This window comes from Ostrea edulis, chromosome 1 (genome assembly GCF_947568905.1).
Source record: "Ostrea edulis chromosome 1, xbOstEdul1.1, whole genome shotgun sequence".
In the NCBI taxonomy this organism is placed as follows: domain Eukaryota; kingdom Metazoa; phylum Mollusca; class Bivalvia; order Ostreida; family Ostreidae; genus Ostrea; species Ostrea edulis.
Genome location: NC_079164.1, coordinates 73,276,477 through 73,294,936, shown reverse-complemented (window position 1 = coordinate 73,294,936; position 18,460 = coordinate 73,276,477). Strand labels below are relative to the sequence as shown.

Below are 18,460 nucleotides of genomic sequence, written 5' to 3'. Positions count from 1 at the left end.
CATTCAATGTCTAGAGAACCCTTTGCTTGACAGACATCAAACTTGGTACGCCAGTACATCTTCAGAAGAAGATGACCCCCATTGATTTTGAGATCACATGGTCAAAGGTCAAGGGTCAAACTGGACATAGGAATATACTGTCCGTTAAATATCTCGAGAACCCTTTGCTTGACAGACATCAAACTTGATACACTGGTACATCTTTAAGAGAAGATGACCCCTAATGATTTTGAGGTCACATGGTCAAAGGTCAAGGGTCAAACTTGACATGGGAATATACTGTCTGCTCAGTATCTTGAGAACCTTTTTCTTGACAGACATCAAACTTGGTACACTGGTACATCTTTAGGAGAAGACGGCCACTTTTGATTTTGAGGTCACATGGTCAAAGGTCAAGGGTCAAACTGGACATAGAAATATACTGTCCGTTCAATATCTTGAGAACCCTTTGCTTGACAGACATCAAACGTGGTACACTGGTACGTCTTCAGGAGAAGACGACCCCTATTGATTTTCAGATCACATGGTCAAAGGTCAAGGGTCAAACTGGACATTGGAATATACTGTCAGCTCCATATCTTGAGAACCCTTTGCTTGACAGACTTTAAACTTGGTACACTGGTGCATCTTCAGGAGAAGATAACAACTATTGATTTTGAGGTCGCGTGGTCAAAGGTCAAGGGTTAAACTGTACATAGGAATATACTGTCCGCTCAATATCTTGAGAACCCTTTGCTTGACAGACATCAAACTTGATACACTGGTACATCTTCAGGAGAAGATGACTACTAATTATTTTAAGGTCACATGGTCAAAAGTCAAGGGTCAAATTGGACAGGAATATACTGTCCGTTCAATATCTTGAGAACCCTTTGCTTGACAGACATCAAACTTGGTACACTGGTACATCTTCAGGAGTTGATGACCCCTATTGATTTTTAGGTCACATGGTCAATTCACTCTTGACATAGGAAGATATTGTCTGCTCAATATTTTGAATTGATGATACTACTCTCAATTAAATGATGTGTGTGTGTATAACCCTTTTCAATTTTGCACCATGGGGGGCATATGTGTTTTACAAACATCTCTTGTTTTAAATTTATTTATCTATTTTATCTTTAGGATTACATTTTATTTATTTAAATGATCGGTATAACGACCGATGCGGTGATTTAACTGCAAGTTGTTATTTCCGTGAGTAGTTATTCATTTAGTAAATTTTTCGATTTTGGAAATGATTGGAAATTTAAGTATTTTTGATTGAGAATTATTTTTGGATAAGTTAATTGTCAATTCATATATTTTTAGTAAATTTTTAGTTATATTTTAATGATATTTTTCTTTCTGGAATTTATTAATAAATAAGTTAGGAATCAACCATATGTACTGTATATCAAGACAGTAAATAAACTGTGATAAGCAAGAGTGGTTTAGTTTTTATTTACATATGACAATAGGTTAACCATAGTGGACTATGCAGTAATTGAACTGTACGTCCACATGTTGGTGATTTGAACTTAATAAATATTTAAGTGTATTATAGGTTAACCAGAGTGAACAAGTGAGTAATTTAACTCAGTTCACAACATGGTCTTCAATCCTGTTTACATTCAATAAAATGTTCTCATAACGGGATTATTAATTTAATTAGAGTTACTCCCCTTTACCCAGCCCTATTACATTTTGGGTGGTTTTAGGTTTAAGTTCTGATGATACTTTGATTATATTTTTAATTACTTATATGTATTGTTAATGTATGAATGAGTTGTGTGAGTGAAGATATAATTATAAATGTTATGTAATTGAATAAACTTAATATAATCTTTGATTAATCTTGATTGTTCATTGAAATGAAATGGTGAATTTATGAGTTCTGCACATATCCGTCTGATAATGGTATTGTTTAATTTATTTGCGCATCGTTTTAAATATCTTACAATACGCCGGTTTCGAGATACATCCGAGTTATTTCCCTTTGGAGAACTCTCGTATATAGTGAGGCGCGAAACAATTTGTTTACACGCGGGAGTGGGACTAATATTCATCACTGCGTAAGTGAATGTACTCAGTAAGTTTCTCATACATTGTTTGATCACCCGAATTCGACTGATACACAAACTAAGTAAATTATCAGTATTTAGGGAATAATTAAATACATCGAATTCTTATCATATCATGTTATTTCGTTGGTCATAAGTACCATATCTAAGATATTACTTGCAAATATGACATTGTTTTTATGTTTTCACTTTAGTAAAACATTTCTATCGATAGTATTTTGTATTTCCCACATTTACATATCAAAAGAGAAGATGCTTTTAATGCATTTCATCGTCTTCCTCGCTGACTGTAGGCCCACTCTGTTCCACTTAGTCATTCAAAGTTCCACTAAATGCACCTCCTACACAGAAGAGTTCGTATCTCGAAACTGGCGTATTACTGCTGCGCTACATGAGAGCTTATTAGGTTAGCGATGATTTATAGCTACCCATGAGCATTATACTACTATCTATACATGTATATACCCCCCTTTATAAAAGAAGGGACAATGTCGCAGACCAAGTCTTGGTTTCGTCCGTAGAGAATTAGGAGATTTAAAAAGAAAAACTTTTTGTTGAGCTACAGTGTTCTAAATATGACCGTTTTGCATTTAAAATTGACTCATGATTTATTTAATATTAAACTTGATTTGTCTGTTTTTGTCTACACAACATAAGCAACACAAATCAATCATTATATAAAATAGATGAATAAACAAATCATGTCTTCTGACAATACAGTTAAAAAAAGTTTAATACAATTAATGGAAATAAATAGTGACCTTTTTGCACGTGATATTTGAAAAACTTTATGATATCAAATTTGAGAGTTTAAAAGGACATATTAGGAGTAATGTCAATATCTTAAATTTCACATAAATTTCAAGGTTTTGTCTAAAATTTAAAATGGAACTAAAAAAGTGGGGGTTAGAAATCATATTTTTAAGTTATTGGCAAAAATACAGAATTTTTGTGTAACATTTCGAGTAAATTAATACTAATTAAACTTTTTTAAGAATCGGTATTCTGTTTGGAAAAATATATCAACAAAATTGATAAAATACAACATTTGAACTACTTCCAAGTCTGAAATACGACTTTGAATCACATGACTAAGTATGAAGTGTTTGACATGTTAAACAATGGCAGTTTGCAAGATGATGTGTTGAACTATAGAATAAGATGAGAATTAAAGATACAGCGTGGATAGCATTACAGGGTACGTTCGGGTAATTTCGGACAAAACTAACTTCCGCTTTAACCATTTGTTCTACGATGAAAGGTACATGCAAGCACTTAGTCCCTGTAATAATAAGATTTATCGTATATATTTGAAAGAGAACATTTTTCGAGTCTAATATACCGTTTTGTTATGGTTGATAACGCTGAATTTCGCTATGCTCTACAAAATAAAAGGCTAGAGCTGAAAGTCGGGGAATTCCGGACTAGCATCGGGTAAATCCGGACACCTGCTGTAAAACATAAAAATATTTCTCCCTTAGTTTTAAAAGCTTCAAGATGAAGGTTTTGGATGTTTGAAAACCTTTTTTCTTTTTCATTTATATTGTTACATGTATTTTTTTTTATTTTAGTTTCCTATGCGAAAAGTCGGGGTGGGGGGGGGGGGGGGGGGGCTGGACAAGTGCCCACCCACCCTTTTTTGGATAATGCCAGTAATGCAATTATCATTGAAATTGAACTAAACTTAACGAAGTTGTTATCATTATAGTTGCTTTACCTGAAAATTATTTTATCTGGTATCCTTTCTGCAATTAAGGCTGCGGGTTGAGTTTTCAATTAGTATTTCATATTGAAAGCGAAGGCAATTGCAAAATTGATTTCTGTCGGCGGTTTGACAGTTTACGACATCAGATTGGTCATCCACTGTGTTTTGAATGATGCTAAATAAGTATCAGCCTATATCATTAAATATCATTAAGTCGATATTCTTTAATTTGGCTCTCTCTCTCTCTGCAGACTAGACATACCTTATACAGAGGTGTTTCAATTTGACTGTCCAGCTAATCAGTTGATCTAAAACCACATCCTCTTTAACCTCTATTTTCTCCTTAAGAAGAAAGCCCGATGTAAAGTTTGATATAAAGTGTATATCGATAGTCGTTTCTTTTCCTATCATATCCCTGCAAAATAGTGAAATACTTAATGATACTCATATGAAGGTTGTTTATGGAACATCTGACTCTACCTTTCATGTTGCCTGTGAAGCATTGTTGTTGAGGTAGCAGGGGACAGTTTCGCACTATAGGCCCCGGTCAACTTTTAAAAAAAAAAGAGGAAATACCCCATATTTGAAGTGATATTACATGTGTAAAAATGTATACAATAATTTTAGGATACATGTCAAATGTAGCTTAGTGCTTAATAAAAATGTTGATATACAACATGTAGGTGTCACTATGATTCCTAGCATACATGTACATGTATAGATAGGTGCAAATACGAAATTAAGACACGTGGTCAGTTGCTGTAGAATGCACGATCCAGCAAAAGATCTGTAGCTGAGAGGGAAGGTGGATGGCCCCATATGAAAGGTACATTTTTAAAAAGGGCAGATAGGGCTCTTGATTGTGCACAGTGTCTAAATCCCCACGTAATGCGCACGCTCTGATTGTAAAATTCAAGTTATCTCGGTTTAAAATTCCGAATTGTTTTGTCCTCTTTGCGGATTTATTAACTTAATAATAGATGAAAAAGTCAGAAAACTACACGAAGGCACAATATTTATCATATTAAAAGCAGAAAGACAACCCTCCCCAAATTTGCCGGCATTAAAGGACAAAAAATCGAGTCCATAATTATATAGTTTTGCAAATTCCTTTTTTACTGTTCGAGTTTTCTTTGTAATGTAACCTGGACAGTAAGTTATCTTTCCATTTCAAAATTGAGTACCGTGTTTAATATCCGTTACCAAGACACCCACCTGGTGTAATTTTTTTTGGTCCTTCACATCATGTGCAAAATATTTTGAAAATTTATTACGTCTGAGATAAAGGTTTTGATTGCTTAGAAAATTAAAGCTAACAAAGGTGAGTCAGTTTCAACAGTTTACACATGACGAAAGTGGAGTCGTTTGTTTGAGAACGACTGATATACGTGTACCCGACGTATAATCTGGTAATTATAATAGCATGTCTGCGTATCTCGCTTTTAAGTAGCTACCCCATATTTGTGTGGCGGATCAAAAATCGTTTAAACACAATAATGAAAATCGATCGATGGTCCCAACAACGCCACTATCTTTAAGGTCACACACAGGTAGTGTGAAATCTACATATTTTCTTATATAACCGCATACATATATAGTATGGTATACATATTTCATAGATACGTACATGTAATACGACGAGTTGTAAATGTTCTGGTGGAAAATCAACAGTAACGAAACGTTCGATAGCTCACCCATACTTGTCCGTCGCACGAGGTAAACCCCCTTCCGTGCCCTGTACACTTGTGACTCGTTTTTCTGATAAGCTTGGGACAGGACCACGTTTACATGTTAGAACACAGGCCTTCACAGTGTTTTTAAAAAAAATCTCTTTTTTGGATTTACCTTCTGATGCTGCCATGTGACGTTTTTTGGTAGGGAAAGACTACAGGTAATAAAGTGAAGGGTTTTACCTGAGAGAGACTCGGGGTGGGGGTAAGTCACAGTTTATTAAAATACTATTCTTAGATAGGGAATGGGGAGTTTCGTGTAGCGGTGGGTGGGGTATATGACGTATTTATTGTTTAAACGTACACTTTTTCAGTGTGAATGATGGGGGTAATATGAACCGCAGGTGCTGAGACAACCATCGTTAATGAATGATGAATGCCGATATGATGATGTCCGTTATAAACAGATCAAGAACGAAAACACACATAGTCAGATATTGACAGAAAGAAATAATATAAATTTGTTTTAATTGGAGAAAGAGAATCTTTATTTTCCCCTCACTTGATACTGGTAAAATGTTCCCACGCGCCCTCTTATATAAATATCTTAGTTTGCTTTATCAGATATTTGGGTTGTTAGGTACAGGTGGGTTTTTTTCCAGCATGAAATTGCAGTTGTGTTCAATAGTTAATATGAAATAGTTCTAATTTCTTAAACTGCAACACATGCTTACAGCTTGTTTACTAAGGAAAGTGCTGAACATTTTACATGTACCTACACGTGTACAACCGCCCCGGGTAAGTCCCTGATAAAAATATGTGATGTCTCGTCCATCAGCATGATTACCTTATCGCAGAGTATTTTTAACTGTCGTCTGTCTATATTTGTGGATGACTTGCGGAAATGAAAAAAATGGAGCCCTACAATGCATATAACAACTGTACAAGTGTATGGGAAACTGAATTCTGTTTTGACATTACGGATGTATAATATTATTAAAAATGTAAATAATGTAATATTGAGCAAGACATGACATTTTGGTGTGTTTCTCTCGCCCCTTATATTTTCCCATCGTTCGAGTTTTTCCACACTCGTAAATTGTAACACTAATATAAGTGAATTGTTTTAAAACTCACCCCCATATATAGCATGTCCACGGGATACATATCATGGGGCACCAATTCATTTCCCCCAGCTTTAGCGCTCACCAATTCATTTCACCTAGATCTCATTATAAATCTTTAGCGCTCTTACTAATTTACTATATTGACTTTAGACAAATATTCACCAACATTTGAAAGTTCATTCCAAGCGCTTATGATAAAGAAAACCCCATGAAAATGAATAGGGACCCATCGCTTTTATAAGACAGTCATATTAATTTTGTGCTTACATCATGTACATTACAACATACAGCCATACGTTGTGAATTACACGCATGATTTCAAATATACCCCATCCACAATGATTTCTTCAGCCATTTCTCGATTCTGTGGGATGGTTATGCACTCTTAACAATCAATTAAAACCCTTATGATTATATCTCCTGCTGTTCTTTATAATTTGGCCAATCACGTAACATCTAGGTATTTATACCTCTGCTCTATCTTGGATACGCAGTAAACGGCCTGCGGTATAAACATCCGGGAATTTGTTACTCGCCATTCCATCAAAAACTGATATATATATATATATATACTATGTACGTGTATACATTGTATTTTCTAAAGAATTTCAGAACGTCATGATAATTTTTTCCCCCTTCAGATTCAGCCATGGTGGTATGTGAAAGAAGATCTCGTCCTCTGGTACTGATCACCATTTGTGTTATTGTGGGATTCGTATATCTTACTTTCTATCATAATACGTTTGGATTCATGAATAATTTTCAAAATAATGGAGGAAATAGTCTAGAAAAGACAATATCAAAAGACAGCCCCAATGAGAGACAAAGCATAGATCCAAATTCAAAAAAGAAACAGAACATTAATTGCCGTGGTAGGGAACAAAAAATCATAAAGAATATTTTTAGCCGTGATGGTAAAGGATGGTACGAAAATCGTGAAGTTTGTGACGCTTGTTTCGATTTTCCAAAAGCTACCCTGAAAACTAAATTTGGACCAACACCTATCTTCATATACCCGAGAAATGAGGATGTTTGGGTCTCGACTTCTCTTCAGGACAGAGGGACCTTTGAATCCGATAAAGCGGAAATCATATTCAAAATGATGAAAGATGATCCCGAGCTACAAATTATTGATATAGGAGCAAATATTGGTAAGTTTGGAGATGAGGTGAGCTTCGCGGATAATGAAATGATTTATGTCTTTTTCCCTTTCTTGTACCTCAAAATAACATTGTACATGTACATATGTAGTCATGCATTTATGTAGAACCTTTATAGTCACAAGCTCGCGGTACCAGGTTTGTATTGTAGCTCTTCTCAGTAGAAACCCCTCCCCATTCCCCCGAAAAACTGGCTATTGTAGTAGTTTTCAGCTAGGGCTTAATTCTTTGTCCAAAATGGAGAAAACTATCAGTCATTGTTAAAAACCATATGAAAAAGATATTATCTTAAAGCAATGACTATCAGTTTCTTATCCCTCCATTTGTAATGAGTTTTCTTATATGTTTTGAACATATTTTATTGATCAAATCAAAAGGATTTTGTTATCTGACAAATGGAGGTCTGTTTCCTTATTGAACAAAATTATCATTACGAGATATCAGATCGTAATTATCCCTCCATTTGTAATGAGTTTTCATATTTGCTTTGAATATTTTATTGATCAAATCAAAAGGATTTTGTTATCTGACAAATGGAGGTCTGTTACCTTATTGAACAAAATTATCATTACGAAATATCAGATCGTAATTAATACTTCACGTGAAAACTTTTGTTTTGTGACGTTTCAATATTCGAACAGAATACGTATTAATTTGAAAGATGTGGATGTGCACACAGGCACCTGAAGTATGGATATTACCCCCCCCCCCTTTATTTTGGATATTTTTTTGGTGGCAATAATATCTCTGAAATGTGTGAATTCCCTGTCTCTGTCATCCCTCTTTCGATTTACGCTTTTTGTAAGCTTTGGATATTGGCCTTCTACCGATATTTTATTATACCGGTAGAAGGCCAATCTCCAAAGCTTACAAAAAGCGTGAAACGATTACATATATCGAAAGAGGAAAGAGATAGACAGAGAATTCACACATTAAATTTCAGAGAAATTATTGCAACAACAAAAATTATCAAAAGGGGGAGGGGGTAATATCCATACTTCAGGTGTCTGTGGATGTGTATGGATCCAGAATGCATTATTATTTATTTTGATGATTAATATCCGCTAGGTCAGTACATGTACCGGGTTTATATATATATATATATATACATTGTATATATATATATATATAAAGCACTAAATAATCACAACTAGGTACTGAAAATTTTCGCCCCAGCCCGGGGTCGAACCAGCGACGTACGGCACCCACCGCCTAGAAAGGAAGTTTTGTTATGCTCCTAAAGCGCTACTTATACACACTGATGCAATCTCACACAGTCGCTGTGTCATTCAGTGTTTAAGATATTTTATAAGGAGAGTGGATCTCTCGATGCAATTGTATAGAATATTTAATATAAAGCACAAACAAACAATTATAACACCCAACCTTACGTTTACCCCTAGGATCTAAACGATACATGTGATAATCAATTAATTGATATATAAAGCTGTGTGAGATTGCATCAGTGTGTATAAGTAGCGCTTTTGGAGCATAACAAAACTTCCTTTCTAGGGAAGTCGTTGTGGCCGAGTGGACTTACGCACTGGTTTGACAATCTTGTTAGGCGGTGGGTGCCGTACGTCGCTGGTTCGACCCCGGGTTGGGGCGAAAATTTTCAGTACGTAGTTGTGATTATTTAGTGCTTTATATATTAATTAATTGATTATCACATGTATCGTTTAGATCCTAGGGGTAAACGTAAGGTTGGGTGTTATAATTGTTTGTGCTTTATATATATATATATATAGTTCAACCCCGGATAGGGGCGGAAGTGGGTATCCAAATAAAGTGAAATTTTCTGTGCTTTATATATATATATATATATGTGTGTGTGTGTGTGTGTGTGCATACATGTACATACATGCATGTACTAATATTGCATTGTTCTGCTCTCGTACTTTATTTTATTTATTCATTTTTTTTTTTTGCTCTCGTACTTTATATTAACTGGTATTATCGTTGAAAATCTGTTGAAACCAATTTGGCAAGATCGGGGTCTGCCGTGCTTTTCTACACCATAGCTAGGTGAGGATGTACATAGTGGTCGATAATTCAATTCAGACGCATACAATTCGACAGCCGGATATTTACTTAAAAATTCAATTTCCAAAGGTGTTGCATGTCTCATGTTAATTTTCCTAAAGGTGTTGCGTGATATATCGATAAAATAAATATATTCAAATACATGTATATGCTAAAATCAATTGGAAGAAACATGTATGTCTTGATTCAAACAATTTTGAAAAAAAAGTTTAAAAGGGGTGTATTAACAAGAATTAGCCAAAATAATTTGAGTTTAAATCAAGCAATAATCGATTTATATGATTTTTAGCGTCAAAATAGAGGGGTATTGCCGAATTTCAGAAAAACTGCCTCCGTGAAACAAAATGCATTTAGTTTGAACATGTTCTTCGAGTTTTCCACTAAAAAACTGTCGCTTTGAATTTGTGCCCCCTTAAATCTGCCACTGAAAAGAGAGTTGTTAAAACGTACGTTAACATAGTTAAAACGACAACTTACAAGGAATGCTATCAATTTGTATTTCTAAATTCAAATTTGGATTAATGTTATTGCATAATTATCAGACGTAGATCTGTCACTCTTGATTTTAAAACGAATCCTGTTTTAAAATGCATTCCGATTTACTCCCAGTAATTCATTTAAAAAAAAAAATAAAATGAAATATTACAGATACAAATTTTTATAAAAGATAATTTGAATTATCATTACCTGATAGAAATGTTGACTCACAATTGTTTAAACAATTTCCATCGCCTAGGATTTTAATAACTCTATAGTCATTCTCTCTCTCTCTCTCTCTCTCTAAGCGAATCCAAGGGGGGGGGGGGTTTGCAACCCCTGTAACCCCCCCCCCCCCTCTAGATCCGCCACTGAGAATTCTTAGGTTTTAAAGCTTTGAAAGAAAAATGTCAAACAAGGTAAACAGTTTGAATGAATAAGACAATGTATATTCCTGTAGAAAATTGCTATGGTAATCAATGTTTTCAGGTGAATGTACTTGAAATTTTGTTGAACTTTATTAATGCGTATTAAACTTCCCATATTTTGTTTTGCGGTCAGAGGTATGTAGGCCTACAGATGGTTGTAGAAAATAATACATACGAGTATAAGAGCTTTTAGACTGTAGTGTTATAGAATATTAAATATTTGATACACTTGTAACCCTATACATTGTGTCTAATACTCTGAAAAATTAAAACAATTCAATTTTCACGATTTAAAAACTTATGTTTTGACTACATGTATGTACGGACACATAGAATATTTTAGGCCTGTCCTACTGGGGAATCCCACAGATATGTAAATGGCAAATACGTAATAAGAGTTTAAATAGGAATGAAGTTAAGTTCTACGTCACTTGTGTTTAGATACCAGGCACACAGCTCCGATTAGGGAATATTAGTAGTAGTACCCGACCTTTGTTGTAAGTTGGACATGTATGAGGGTTCTCAAGATATTGAGCGGGCAATATTTGGTCAATCGACCTAACGACCGAACTATATGTGCAAACTGTATTATCACCTTTGAAGTTTGCACTTATCGTTATTATGATTTAATAATAGGTAATTATATTGTTATGATAATAAAACTTCCTTACTAGGAAAGTTACAGGATTTTGCAGAAATCCAAACTGACACATTCTTAATGGGAAACAATCCTGATTCTTGTTTTAAGGTACAATATGCATGTAGTTGTACTTTACTTTACTAGTGATAGGCATTAGTAGTTTATCATACGTATATAAAACATGCATACTTGTATGGTATTGCTGGAGATTAAGTGCATTGCTGGGTTTAGATACTAGACACATATAGCTTTATCCGAGAATGTTAGAACACAGAGCACGTGTTTTACTTTAGCTCACTTCGCACCTACTCCACACGTTTTTATTTCCCGTTTCAGGTGTTTACACGCTGAGTTGTGCGAAAGCTGGGCGCAAAGTATTGGCTGTGGAGGCATTGGACAAAAATATACAGCACATCTGCGCTTCGGTGATGGAAGGAGGGTTACAAGACAACGTGTATCTTGTTCACAACGCCATTTCAAACGGACATGACCTCGTTAATCTTGGAATGGACAAGAGCAATATGGGGGGTACATTTGTTGATGTTGACTCTAGTCATATAAAGGAACTTAAATTGGGTCGGGCTCAAGGTACATATGGCCAAGTTTATACCATTACAATGGACGACCTCTTAGATCTCCCAGCTATAAAACATTTTAAGAAAGTTTTCATCAAAATGGATGTTGAGGGTTTTGAAGCACGAGCGGTTGAAAAATCTGTGAAGTTTTTCGAAAAAATCAAAGTTTCGGGATTTGTTATGGAATGGGAATTTCATAAAGGACAACCGACGGCCCAAAAAATTATTGATTTTATGACTGCGCGAAAATTTAAACCCCATGCCGTAAACATTGCGAAAGCACCGTTGAATCTTGCTGAAAGTAACAAATGGGGTTATGATGTCTTGTGGCTGCCAAGCTAGCGTTAGTGTTCATATTTAATTGCATTGATTCACGGGTACATTTACTGATATTCCTTTCCAAGAAGTCGACAAAATCAGTAATATGTCTGTGGTTACATCTGGAGGACACATTGGGGTTATTTAAGAAATGCGGTTACATATAGTCTCTTACATCTCATTGATATCACTTTGAACATGTACGGTATCGTTATTTACATTTCACGCTTTCATTGATTGCAAGTGTAGTGCACGTGGGGTGCTGCTGTTCACCGGAAATGTTTAAAACGTCATTTCTGAACATTACGTAAGGGAAATGATTAAATGTACATAGAACAAATGAATTAATTGAAAGACTGACTGATGCAAGTTTCTGGAAATGTGGTACATGTATATCATCTGTATTACTTTTCACTTTTTTCAGCAGAAATATTTTTGCATGTACATGTATTTCATTGAATAATTAAAAATACATCCAAGGTCAATTCATTGTTATATGTATGATGAGATAATGATAAACTTGCAGTAAATGACCATCGACACGTAATATTAACCCCCCCACCCCCCCACCCCCGTATGCATGTATTGGTATTAAAGGACACATCGCATGTTTCTAAACTTTTTAATTTTTTCAGCAAAATTAATTCATTTCATGACTAAAACTACTTTACATGTGTTTTAAATGAAACAGTTTGCGAAGTTTTCGAGTTTGAAAGCGATGAAATTCAAATCTTGCGATATGCTCCGGGTACTCCAATTTCCTTCCACATAAATGACCCCCTAGCGCAAACATCCGTTCATCAAAAGGACCCCTTTGGAAATAAGCTTTCGAACTTTCATGGGTTATCCGTGGTATTTATGTATGTATGTTTGTGTGTGTATATATATATATATATATATATATATATATATACACACACACACACACACACACACACACACACACACACACACACACACAACAACAACAACAACAGTACGCCGTGCTCCCACTTCCTAAGTAACAACGTGTATATAAGAAAAATAATGATTAATAAAATTGCTTGAATAAAATAATTCAAAAGTATTGTGATTTTCACTATAAATGATCATTTTTAGTATTTTTTTTCGAAATGCACCCGTTACAGTAGGCCTAATTGTCAATGATACGTAATCGTATCATAATTTAGGCCTATCTAACTTATCCAATAATAATTGCACTGTTTATTTTAGAAAAGTAACAACGCTAATTACAGTTGTTTAAAGAAATCATGGCATTACCAAATAGTGTTTAGACAACGATCCCATGTAAACATTTACTCGCAAATGCAGATTTCATACTCGCTTTCCTCGCTACATTTGGGTCGCTATTTGTATGCCCTGGTGGCTAAAAGATATCAAAGTACTGAAGGTACTGAAACGAGGTGACATTTGGCAGTGACTTCAGCTTGTCTTTGGACATGTCTTTGGACAAGATGCATCATTTCTACATTTGTCATTGAAACTACATACAATTCAAAAGCTGCACCCTCTTCACGCCCAAAGAGCTTTCTCAAAAGAGCTTGTAAATTTGAAAAACCACTGACTGTCACAAAACAGAGCAACCGTCTGCCTTAACATTTGCGTTTGCATCACGTGCATGTGGATCGAAAACATGGAACAGATTGCCTGAGCAGAATACAGCAACAGAACTGCCATTGCATATAAATATACCTCCATCTTTGGTATTTGCAAAGCATAAATTCAGTGCTGTAGCAAGAGAGAGGAAAGGGCCGTTATCTTTAAAAGTGGATTGTATTTCCCCTGCATAAACTGGTAAAGCAGACACATGAAGCAACTGATTTTGAATGCAAAAATTTTTGGGCAAGTCTTCTGGGTTAAGATGTTCATGTGGACAGGCCTGTCTTGCATGCTTGTATAAAACATCACCTTTTTCGAGAACAAAATGAATATCATTCGCATCCCAATCTCCAAACAATTTTTGGTTAACTGCATTAAATGCAATGCACACAAGTGAATTTGCTACACATTGTTTACCTCTGCTATATTCTGAGAAAGTTTCTGACCCTTGATGAAAGTTGGCAGACACGCATTTCAAAATTATGGGATCTTTTCTTACATTGTGACTTTTTCTTTTTTTTGACAGATTTTGGGCTCTCCCTTTGATGACTATCAAAATCATGATTTTTTCTTATTTTGCTACCCTTCATATCTGATGACGACAACAACTGTCAACTCTTGAAATAACTCATTCAATTCTTGAGTCAAAGTTAAACCAGTCCAAGAAAATTTCCACTCTTGAAATATCAACTCTTGAAAACAAGTGTCAACTCTTGAGATAATTCATTCAACTCTTGAGATAAATCATATTTCGTGACAAAGAAATGTAAACTTGATTTCCAATATATTACTTCCAATGGAGTTCTTTTCTTGAATAACAAATATATTCACAAAAACATGTTCATTTATATTTCTTAATCAATGTTTACAGTTATCTGACTTGACCATGAAAGAGCGCGGGAAATGGCGCTCGGCCCTTTCGATCGAAGATTACATGTTTACACCCAGATTTAGTATTAAAATCTCAAAAAATGCGTCCAAAAGAAATATTTTGGTAAAATTGTACGAAATTAACACATTGGGTTTCAGATAATTACCTTGAGTTAATGCGTTGGCAAGAATATATCAGTTCTCTCAGGCAAGACGTTTTCTCCTTGTTGATAAACAGGATAGCGTGGCGCGTATGGATACAGAGAAATAGTGCAGAGTTTAATATTAAAATTCTAATTACACACAATTTCTGCTTGATAAATACAACAGATCACATACAAGGAAGACTTCTTCAATCTGACATAAAACAGAATTTATATATAACAGTTTAGTAAAAATGGAACATAGTATCAATGTGAACTATTTTTTGATAGGCGATAAATCGGCTAATTAACATAATTTTCAGACATAAGAGGAGACAGCTGTTTACCCAGAATTCCTAGAGAAAAATAGGCCATGTTTTCCCCGTCTATATGTGAAAATGCGAATGAATACAGAAGCAATGCAAATCGTTTCCTACAGTCCAATTCTGTTTTTCTAAGATCGTGGAATAAAATGTTGGCAAACGACAAATAATTTTGATCTTGTTTACAAACCTAAACACTAATTCGCGATTCCTTTTGATGTGTGGACTTTGTTTCATATCGAAGGGATAAAAATTGCGATTTCATAAATTCTTATTTAACTCGCTTATGTAGAGGGTAAACATATGGATCCTATATCAATCTCAAAGTGAATTGTGACAGCTTTTACGTTGCATTAGCATATGTGACAACAAATTTTTTATATTAAAAATCAAAGTGATTTCGCAAATGGTAGTGATTAAAACAGGGCGCCATTGAAGCTGGGGTCTGACATACGAGGCTGACTTACGTCACCTCGAATAAGACTCTCGGAAATTTGTCAACATCGAAATAAATGTTATCCATGGTAAATAAATTAGGCCCCTAAAACCCGAGTTTTTAAAAATATCTAACACTACTTTTACAACAAGTTGATCGACGAAGGTCGCATATGCCGTCACTATACCACGTGAGTACCTATCTCATTAACTTTTTGAAATCAGGGATTAGATTTAAGTCCGTATTGTGGCTAATTATCGCAATACTTCAGCGAACGAACTATAACAATTAATTTCTGTAAGCATAAGGGAGACAAAATGCATATAATTCTGTATACTTTGAAAACACGAGATGTATCCTTTAAGTAAATTTGAATGACTTTAAAGGTATTCACATAATTGAACTAATTAAGCATATGACCTACACAAAGAGTTACTTTTATAACTTTGCGCATTGTAGATATGACAAAATATTTATATTACCTTTTCAATACTTAAATAACAAGCATTAGGAAATAGTAATGATATCTTCTATAACTGTAAAGAACGAATCAAAAAACCAATCCAAATTCGGGATTTTTCAACAATTCTTCATTCAGTAATTGTACTTTCAATTTCTCGAAGTGACAATATACAATTATGGACTATTTAGCAGGGAGATATCACAAATTATCAGGTCTTAGTAGGGTTATCACCCGAGGGCGCCAGTAATGCATTATTTTGTTTTACACTCAATGTCATACATTTATTAGATATATATATGTTAATGAAAGCAAATCATTGAGGTTTGAAGAAGTTAAACGAGAGAAAGCTTTCAATTGTGACATCACAGTTGAATGACGCAAAAAACATAACGTTAAACGTAAACATTTCGTAATGTATTTCAAGACAAAAACGTAAACATCAAGTGAAATGCAAAATTGCATTAGAATAGAAATATACTACTCAAAATTTGATAAGGATCATAGATATTTTTCTGTTTAAAAAATTATTAACTGCATAACTGGCAATATTGTGTCCAAGTGAAATCAAAAACGTCTTCAACGAACTTGCACGTGCATTTCATGCCATGGGAAATGCGTTTCTCATCACAGTTTATGCTTTTGCTACCATTGCACGATTTTCACTCAGGCATCGGTGTCTGATTCTTTCTAAAAATTTCAAACTCACTTGAGTGTTTACACTACGTTTATCAACACAATGCCCCCTCAAAGTGTAAGGTGTCGCCTGACGACAGAACAACTGGGCAGATGTATTGGAATGCTTGGCGCTGGATATTCACACCGTGACGTTGCAAATGCATTAAACGACAGCCAGAGCGTTGTAAACAGGGCCTGGAACCGACAGCAAACTTTTGGTACATCAGCACACCGACATAGGGGTGGTCGTCAGAGGTCGACAACCCAACGCCAAGACCATTTTGTGGTTCTTCAGGCACGACGCCATCCCTTCTGGACAGCAACCAGCCTACGTAACGACCTCATGAACGCCTCGGGGGTGAATGTGTCCACTCAGACGATACGGAATCGGCTTCACAATGCAGGTCTCAACTCGAGAAGGGCATGTGTTCGAGTCCCTCTGACTTCGACACCGGTGGGAGCGATTGGACCGGGCTGAAAATCATGTCACTTGGACACAGAACGATTGGGTTCAAGTTCTGTTCACCTATGAGTCCAGGTATTGTTTGGACTTTACAGACAGGAGGCACCGAGTGTGGCGACGACAGCGTGAACGTTTCCATGATGCCAAAGTCAGTGAACAAGACCGTTATGGTGGTGGTTCCATCATGGTATGGGGTGGAATCAGCAGGGATGGAAGAACAGATCTCCATGTCCTGGAGAGAGGAACAATGACGGGGGTGCGGTACCGGGATGAGATCTTCGATGTTTACGTCAGACCCTACGCTGGTGCTGTTGGCCCTGAGTTCAACCTGATGGATGATAACGCCCGTCCTCATCGCGCCAGGGTGGTGGAGCAGTACCGTATGGACTGGCCAGCGCGCTCGCTGGACTTGAAGCCGATTGAGCATGTATGGAACATGCTGCAGGTTGCCCTTTCACGCCGTAGAGCACAACCCACGACTTTTGGCAGAGCTCGGAAACGCCCTCGTGGAAGAGTGGAACAACCTTCCCATTGGAAACATCCGGGTGCTTATTGACAGCATGGCTCGACGTTGTCAAGCTGTCAATGATGCAAGGGGAGGCCATACCCGGTATTGACACTTCATCGACTAAGTGTAATGATGGACTATCCCCAAAACTGTGTAATTCTTTCTCTGGTTTGCTGTTAACTTTTGGTAATGAAATGCCTTTTGGTGTTGTTATCAGATTTCAAGCATTCCGTATTGATAAAAGTTCATGCCGTTCATGAATTTTCATTCATAACCTGAGTGAACACGTTTCTGAGTCAAATTTATCTCTTTTGTTATGTTAGTGGTAAATTACACACATATAACCCAGTGATCCTTATCAAATTTTGAGTAGTATATATTTCTTCTCGATTGTTATTTGTGACCGTTAATGTTGACGCTGAAGTTTATGATTTACGATCCCGCATATTTTCCTATGGTTACATGTACGTTGCTCGCTTAAGTTATCTTCTAAAGGGAGACAACATAGTTGTCACCCTGCGCGTAAGGGAGACATCACGAATTGTCTCCCGCCACGTGACCAGCCCTCGACCAATGAAATTGACTGTATTATTCTGAAGGATAATAATATACAATTATGGACTGTTTAGCAGGGAGACATCACAAATTATCAGGTCTTAGTATGGTTATCACCCAAGGGCACCGATGCGCCCGAGGGTGATAACCCTACTGAGACCTGATAATTTGTGATGTCTCCCTGCTAAACAGTCCATAATAGTTTTATTATCCTGAAGA

The 18,460-nt window shown here is 35.9% G+C and overlaps 2 protein-coding genes across 8 annotated transcripts in view; one reads left to right on the top strand and one right to left on the bottom strand.

Annotated features, from left to right (window-relative positions):
• Nucleotides 1-5,653, bottom strand: part of LOC125682419 (uncharacterized) — a 32,012-nt gene extending 26,359 nt beyond the window's left edge. The window contains exons 1-3 of one of the 4 annotated variants that reach the window (XM_048923008.2): nt 5,463-5,653; nt 4,031-4,183; nt 3,371-3,514 (exon numbers count right to left, since the gene is read on the bottom strand). In XM_048923008.2, the coding sequence (XP_048778965.2) occupies nt 3,460-3,514; nt 4,031-4,183; nt 5,463-5,629 (375 nt within the window). In that variant the 5' untranslated portion in view covers nt 5,630-5,653 and the 3' untranslated portion in view covers nt 3,371-3,459. Of the gene's footprint in view, nt 1-3,370; nt 3,515-4,030; nt 4,184-5,395 lie in introns of those variants that run through there. The other 3 variants (XR_008801682.1, XM_048922991.2, XM_048922997.2) reach the window with 3 other exon arrangements.
• LOC125682413 (uncharacterized) overlaps nt 1-12,691 on the top strand; it is a 47,608-nt gene extending 34,917 nt beyond the window's left edge. For 2 of the 4 annotated variants that reach the window (XM_048922976.2, XM_056159839.1), the window contains exons 2-3: nt 7,207-7,716; nt 11,650-12,691. In XM_048922976.2, coding sequence (XP_048778933.2) covers nt 7,215-7,716; nt 11,650-12,230 — 1,083 coding nt within the window. In that variant the 5' untranslated portion in view covers nt 7,207-7,214 and the 3' untranslated portion in view covers nt 12,231-12,691. Of the gene's footprint in view, nt 1-5,509; nt 5,704-7,206; nt 7,717-11,649 lie in introns of those variants that run through there. The other 2 variants (XM_048922965.2, XM_048922954.2) reach the window with 2 other exon arrangements.
• The last annotated feature ends 5,769 nt before the right edge of the window (nt 12,692-18,460 follow it).